This window comes from Athene cunicularia (genome assembly GCF_003259725.1).
Source record: "Athene cunicularia isolate RWA chromosome 1 unlocalized genomic scaffold, athCun1 chr1_part2, whole genome shotgun sequence".
Classification (NCBI taxonomy): Eukaryota; Metazoa; Chordata; class Aves; order Strigiformes; family Strigidae; genus Athene; species Athene cunicularia.
The window spans coordinates 34864029-34871960 of NW_020799092.1; the positions used below are offsets into that span (position 1 = coordinate 34864029).

General features: G+C 37.7%; 1 protein-coding gene across 3 annotated transcripts in view; it reads left to right on the forward strand.

Moving 5' to 3' along the window:
* ATP2B1 (ATPase plasma membrane Ca2+ transporting 1) overlaps positions 1 to 7932 on the forward strand; it is a 35857-nt gene that overhangs the window by 24597 nt on the left and 3328 nt on the right. Inside the window, exons 18-20 of one of the 3 annotated variants that reach the window (XM_026862325.1) lie at positions 1508 to 1615; positions 3517 to 3699; positions 4002 to 4153. In XM_026862325.1, the coding sequence (XP_026718126.1) occupies positions 1508 to 1615; positions 3517 to 3699; positions 4002 to 4153 (443 nt within the window). The remainder of the gene's footprint in view (positions 1 to 1507; positions 1616 to 3516; positions 3700 to 4001; positions 4154 to 7932) is intronic. The other 2 variants (XM_026862310.1, XM_026862318.1) reach the window with 2 other exon arrangements.

Here is a 7932-nt window from a genome sequence, read left to right on the forward strand (position 1 = left end):
GAGACAGCCCCCCATCGAAACTCTTCCTCTTAGTATCTGCCTGTGCATCTGAACGGGAACCCATTTAAACAATTAAAGTTACAACTTCTCATATCTTCTTAATGAGATTAAGACATGAACAAGCTTTAGAAACTTAAGTATCAGTTTCTATCTTCCTGATGCAGAAATGAGTTATCTGTATATAGATGCTGCTCTTTTATGTGAAAAACATTGATATCTAGGGATGTTCTGTTGGTGCATGTAGTCAGATTTGTAAAAGCTATTTAGTTAACTCACTATTTCCTAACAAATTAAATTATCTGAAATTGATTAGGTTAATACACTGGTGTTAAGAAATACAAAGTCAAAATTGAATCTAAAGCAATACTTTATAATAAATGGTTTCACCTTCTAAATGGCCTTTTAATTAATCAGAAGAAATGTCCAAAAAATCAGTATACTACTTTTTCTCAGAAGTCTCTTTCATTTTGACTTTAAGTTATTTCAGACTTAAGATATAGCCTGTGCCTTAAGCTTCTCCTCAGACTTGGGATTCCACTGAAGTCAACCAAATTCATAGTGGTTCAGGCAATGCAAATGTATGCACCTCTGCTTCACATAAAGTTAGTTCACTTATTTTCCCAGGTTTAGGTTTTTTTAGAAGACGCTTATTCAGAAGCTACTCAATTTTTATGGGTTGCATATGCAGCACTGACTGTTGTGCAACAAAGACAAATATGTAAAATTACTCTTGACTGCAACTGTGTTCCCTTTATAAACTTGGCAGACTGAATGTTTTCCCAAATAAGTAACTCCTGAGTAGTTGTCTCAGTGTTTTTTTTCTGTGTTGATAAAAGGAGATACTCTTAGGGTTTTCAGGTGTCCTACTTAAGGTCAATACTGTCTCCTTTTCACACCTGCCCTGCTACTTGAATTGTTGATTCTCCAGGGCAGACTTTCATGCATATAATTCCTATGCAGAGGGATACCTTGCTCATTAGGGCCTGTACAGCTTGTTGTAATAGGTAAGTCAGTAGGAGCTCATTTAATTTAGCTTTTGAGCTCTGCCCCCTCCCCCTAAGGCATACCACATAGATATCACACTGTGATGATTTGAAGTCTGACATTTAACTCTGATGGGATACATATTAATATTCTATTCAATTATTTCTGAAGTGTTTCATGTATTGTGGATCTACAACTTGTATTAATAAAAGTTTATTAATCAAATTGGTTCTGATATGGGTGTTCATATGGTAAATAATCACTGAAAGCAAAATTTAGTCAACAGGTTTTTGTGAGTGACATTTAAAAAATAAATGGATAGTTCTTGAAATATTGACAAGTGTAAGAAGATGGCTTAGGTTTGGTAACTTGCTCAAACTGCTGAGACGGTGGAAGTGTGTGTTTACTAAACCAGGAAATCCTGTGTTCTAATATAGAGTTGTCTGTAGTGATCTTGAAGCTTTAGGAATTTTCTAGTAACAAGCCACTGATACATGTTGTTTAATGATGTTCCTCTTCACAGATAATTATTGTGCAGTTTGGTGGGAAGCCTTTCAGTTGCTCAGAACTCTCAATTGAACAGTGGCTGTGGTCCATTTTCCTGGGCATGGGAACACTACTCTGGGGCCAGGTAAACTAGCTTTTTCAAAATGCCAAATATCTACTTGCAATAGAATACTTGACATGAAAGATAGAAATACGCTATCTTTAGCATTCAGATCTTTCAAGTGGACTATAAGAATATATGGAGGTTAACAGTAAAAACTGATTAAAATTGACTAGTTCAGTAGCTAGGAAGTCCTTAGTTGGATATTCCTTACTCTGACTTGGTCAATTAGTTACATTTCATAACTAGATACTATGGCTGTTTTATGTTTAGAAACTTTTAAGTAGAAGCAGCTGTAGTTACCTTTTAAATATGAAATTATATTTTTAGCCAGATAAGTACTAGAAGTAGTTTTGTGAGAATACAGATGCAATGAACATGTTAATGTTGAAAGATACTGAACTTAGTGTTGAACGGTTTCCTTCAAAAATCAGAATTGTTAAACTTGCTAGTATTTTCTTGGTTTAAAAACTTCCTGGAGTAGCAAGAAATGCAGCAAAACTCAAAACTACTTACTCTGTAATAGTTATTTGCATAATTATAAAATCATTGGAAAGTTCTCCTACTTACTAAGCTATTGCATTTTGATTTTTATCCCATCCTCCCCTCCCCCCTTTAGGTTTCATTATTATTGCATGCACAACAGTGCTTGTAAGCAGCAAGCTTATTTACATGAAACTTTAGAGCCTACGGAGTTTTCCATTATTTAATGACATAGTTGTCTAAACTTTTCATACCACATGAAGAGTTTTCCATTACAGTTTCTTTCCTTTCGTTTTGTAAATGACACTTCAGGTTTCAGTATAAAATTGGTAGGGTGAATTTTAGTTGTAAAGGCATACATAAACGCGTATTCTAAAAGTGGCTGTAAGCTTTTTAATAAGCTTCTCTGGAAAATTAATTATTTAAAAAAATCAAATAGAGACACTCTGAGGTTTAAAAGTAGCCTAGAAGAGAATCGAGATGGCTTGAAATACCTTTGACCCAAAGTGTCTTGCAAGGGCAAACCTTCCCTGCTGCAGTTCATGCTGGTCTAGCATCTCATTAAAGTCAAAGAGGTTTTGACTTACTGAGAATAGTAGAAAGTGATCTGGGAGCATTCACAGTAGCAATTTCAGCATAAAGGGTTGTTTATCTTGCTTTTGGAGCAGTCTTTTTTTCCTCTGCAGCTACTGAAATGGTCTTCTAGGTTTGTCATGATCAAGGAAAGCAGTCTTGGAACTGATCTGGATCTGCTAGGTGGGACATATCAAAAGATGACTCCCCTTAACTACATAGTTCACCAGAATAGCCCTGGAGGTGGAGACAAAAAGGAAAGCTGCAACAGCCGTGTGTAGCTTTTGTTTAGTTTGTTAGGTGAACTAGTGTACACCAAGTAGCAAAGTAACAGTTTGGGATTAAGGGTTTTGGGAACATCACTTACCTTGCAAATGGATTGATACCTTCCAGGTCACAAAAGAATTCATTTTTACTCTGTATTTCTGAATTAACTATGGCTACTTTAAATGATGTAGTTCTCACTTGAGATAACACATTATGCTCATCAAACTGGTGGTGGTCTGAAAGCTCTAGATAAAAGCACAAACTACAGAATTAATGACTCTTGTAGCTTCAGCACTGCTCCTTCCTGGCATAGTTAAGTAATGTTAAAGTGGAATTGTTTGTCCCTAGAAAGGATGTCTTGTTTTCTAGGTTTGTAGTCTAAATTTAAATTCACTCTCCAGTTGAGGTGATAAGGATATTCGCAGCTTTTGCAGCTATTCAGCTGGAGTGATCACTCTACATTGATGCACTTATCCCATTTATGTAACTTGTTTTTTCAACTTTGCTAATTGTATGCAGGATATTATGTTAAGCCTGAAGTCTGGTATTAGATTTTTTTTTTTTAAAGTAATACTGATTTCGTATTTTTCATTCACTGTTAGTTGATCTCAACAATTCCAACCAGCCGTCTGAAATTCCTTAAAGAAGCTGGTCATGGAACACAAAAAGAAGAGATTCCTGAAGAAGAACTAGCAGAAGATGTAGAAGAGATTGATCATGCTGAGAGAGAATTACGTCGTGGTCAGATCTTGTGGTTTAGGGGCCTAAACAGGATACAAACTCAGGTATGGTCTTGAAAAAGGTAGGATGCAGTGGGTGTTATGAGGGAAATCTCTCCATCTCATGTCCTTTGGCTGAGGTGGCAGTTCTAACTAGTGTGACTGAGACTGTCAAAAAGGGGTATGGATGGATGTGTAATCCCTCAGGGTCCTCCATTTTCCTCAATGCAACTCTTGCCAGTGTATCTGCTCTGTTAAAAAAAGTGCCTTTTTTCTTTACTTTTTGTGTGTTATAGATGGGATGGTCCTTTCTCTTGTTCTCTCTCTCTCTTGCTGAGCAAGCTGTTACAATCTCTGATTCCTTGCAGATGGATGTAGTGAATGCTTTCCAGAGTGGAAGTACCATTCAGGGCGCTCTAAGGCGGCAACCCTCCATCGCCAGCCAGCACCATGATGTAACAAATATTTCTACCCCTACACATGTAGTGTTTTCCTCTACTACTGCTTCTACTACTGTGGGGTGTGAGTGTGTGTTCCTAAAGTGCATGAAATTAACATTTCCTAATTCACGTACCTAACGTTTCTCATTTTCTCCTTAGTACTTAAAAATCATCGTTCAGGCTTTTATAGAGCTCTTCCACAAAGTGGAGTCCTCAAGACTTTTTTTTCTTAGAGGGCTGAGAACAGGTGGAACAGTTTCAACAAAAGACTTTAATGTGAAAGCTGTGAGCCTGCACATCCTGTGCCTTCATCCATTTGTGTACAGAGGGATGTTTAAGATAAAGCGGGAAAACTGTTGTAAATTTTCGAGTATATGCCTCTTAGGGTGACTGACATTGAATAAGTGAATTATCTGTATAATCCTGGACCCAGGTCAACAAAAACAGATGCCTTGCACTGCAGCCCAAATGATACTGAAGGCAAACAAGCTGATGGGAAAGCAAATGGTGTGTTAAAAATATCAATGTAGTTAGAACATGGAGCACTAAATGCATTTTCTTTGTAGCGTGTAAAGAACTTCTGAATCTCTGCTTTTGTTGGACCATTTTTACTGAATAACACAACTTTCTCAACATCAGGATTCAGGTGGTGAAACAAGGCTTCTAAAATGTGTACAAGTCAGAAGAAACATAATTAGCTAATATAAAAAGGAAAAAAGGTTTAATCATTGAATGGTGAAACTCATTCAAAACTGAAGGATATTTTTTTCCTCTCTAGGTTCTTCTGGCAGCAGTTCATAAGTCATCAGTGAAAGTAAAGTTTGTCTCACCTTAATTCTGCCCTCTATATGGTGCTCTAAGTGGCATTTCAGTTTCAGCCTTCCTCTCTGTAGAGGCTAGAGATTTAATTGCTCGTGTATGTAGGCTTAAACTCTGGAGCCTGAAGATGCATAACAGTTGTAGTTGAATACTGATAGCCAGTATCTATTGTTGAAAGAGTTTTCCATCTTAACTATATACGTTTAACTTCTCTAACTTCCTAGAGACTGGTTAAATAATTGGGGTGTTTTTTTAAATAACTGAGGGGGCTTCTTTTTCCCCCTTGCTTTTTAAACTTTCAGATTACCAGATGGATGAAGACCCTTAATTTCAGGAGCTGTTTTAAATGAAATGTTCTCTTCTGATTTTTTTCTTTTTTTTTTTGGCTTGCGGAAAATTCCTGTGTGAGCTTGCACAAGTATTTACCCCTGTACTTATTCTCCATTGGTGAGACAGATATTTCCCTACCCTGCAGTAGTATTGAGCAGCTCAGCTCACAAATTCGCATGCCTCAAGAACACGAAATGAAAAGCAGACTTAACAGTAATGATACACAGGATTGCATCTCCTAGTTAAAATGCTAATTAGTAACCTGTATCCCTAACTACACTCAAGAGTATTAATTAGACATTCAGAATTCTCTAGAGAGAACTTCATGCCATGCTGCCATTTGAGCAGAATCTAATGGGCGCACTGCAGCATCTCATTGCATCAAATGACCAGTGCAGATACAGAGCTACAGTAGCAGAGAACTAGCTTTTGATCCTCGCTAAGTAGTACAGTTGCTTTCTACACCCTTCAGGAGAATATGTTTTGATAACTAATACGATTTAATGGCAAGCAGATGTGTTATTTCATTGTGTCTCTCTTCTGGAGCTGTTTGGAAAATAGTTCAGCTGTTCCTACGGAGTGAGTTTGCAACTCTTAAGCAGCCATCTGGCTAGGAGGATTTGGAGGTCTTACTCCATTCATTGTTGTTCTGGTACTAATATGAGGAAGGCCTGATGACAGTATAAATTATACATAACAAATTGTCTTATTTGCTCTTCAGTTATGCATTTTATTTAGTTACGTCTCATCTAATTATCTCAAGTAGTTGAAAATAAGCCTTCAAAACATTAGATTTTTTTCAAGTATAACTTAAAATGCTAATAGTCTGATTTCTGCCTTCATGGCTGGACTCTGAGTGTCCTGGGTTCATAGGGGTGTCTACACTGATTGTTTAGTATGCATTCTGCATGGGCATCAAGCCTTTATTGTGGGTATGCTTATATTCCTATGATAATTACAGCTATCCTGTTAAGTCAAAAATTGTTTTCCATCGCTTCTTGTTCAAATTTACTATCTGTAAGCAATGGAAAACCAGTCCCTCGAGGCAGTCATATTTCATTTTGCCACATATATTAGTGGAACTGTGGGATGCAACATGCCAAATAAAGGCATAGCAAACTTTTAACCTGGCATTGTCACTGCTGATTTTCTTGGTAAGTGCCAAGGCAGTTTATGCAGATTGCTGGACTTGTTTAAAGCTCATATACAGCATGCCAGCTCCCTAACAGTGTGCTCATTTTTTATCAGGTGATGAACAGTAAAGTTCTAGTTGCTGTTGTAATCTTTTACTTCTCAAGTATTTTCATGCTGTTCCCTGTCCTCCCTTTACTGGTAGTTATGCCCTCCCTCTTATGTGTGTGCCCCCCACCATGGTTTCCATGGTTAATGGGGCTCAGACATGTACCTGTAGTATAAAAATAGGGATGTGATAGTTTTTGAGTAAAATAATTTGTGCGAGTGCTTTGAGGGGGAAGGGGTGGGGGAACAGTGCTGTTTCTAGAGGTCAAAGAACAGTCAAGACATAAGACTACCATTTTCCTTGATTCTGTGGATACAAACTTGATAATTGCTTTTGGGGAGCCCTTCTCTGTGTTTACAGTGAGGTGGTTTGGTGTATTTTAGCTGTTTTGAGGTCTGTGCTCTTGATCTGCTTGACCTTCCAGCTTCGTTCCTTCATCTGAGAGTTGCTTTATTTTTACTATTAAGGAGCTCTATGGAAGCACTATAGTCATGATGTATTTCTCAGCTTGAAACAAATCATCTTGGATATGTAAAAAATATCTTTAAGTTGGACTTGCTATCTGTAACAATAGGTTCTTGCTCACTACAGAGTTGCTCTGCTGCTTGCTGTACGACAGAAGAGCTTTGAGACTAAAGCTGTGCTTTGCTGGAGACCTAGAGTTAGAGATGTTGAGAACTGGATAGGAAGCTAACAGACAGGGGGAACTATCTTGACAAAAGTGTTGGACAAAGGCATCACTGACTTCTGCCTAACCTTATTTGTTTTATCAGTTCGAGAACAAAACCTGAATTCCTGTAGGTGGTCAGGAAGATGTGGGTGTGGGAGGAGAATGGGGGTGCAAGCAGGTGATTTCATCATTCAAATTACAGTTTGGAAAGTTTTTGAATTCAAGTCAACCTAGACATGCACAATTTACAAAATGAAGCGGTGCTTTATTCTGTCTAATTTCACTCTGAAATGTTTATTAATTGTGTAAACTTAGCTTTCTGATTTGAAAAACGTTAATTAAACAATGAAATATTACTAATCCTGGGAATTTTGTCCATGGATTCAATGTAAACTGAAGACTCAAACAAAGGCTGATCACCTGCTTTTCTCATACTTTGTGCTACTTCAGTAGTCTCTTCAAAGTTACAAGCTGTTGTGGCTACTTAGTTGTACAATACAGTATTGAGCTTCCTAGTTCTGATCTTAAGTTTTCAAAGCACTATTCAGTAAGGAACTTTCTCTAGTGTGGTAAATGGGTATATACTCGAATATTTACAGCTGTTACAGTGGTAGCCTTTTTTGCATGACTCTTCGTAAATGTCCTGTCATTGTGACATTGGCTTACACTTGCTTGGCTTTCTCATAGTCAGTTGACATCCTAATTCCTAGCATGAGAATTAGTAACCCTTTTATCCTCTAACTTATTTTCAGCCTCTCCCCTCCTTCACCCTCTGCCTCTCCACCTCCCCACCCCCCCCC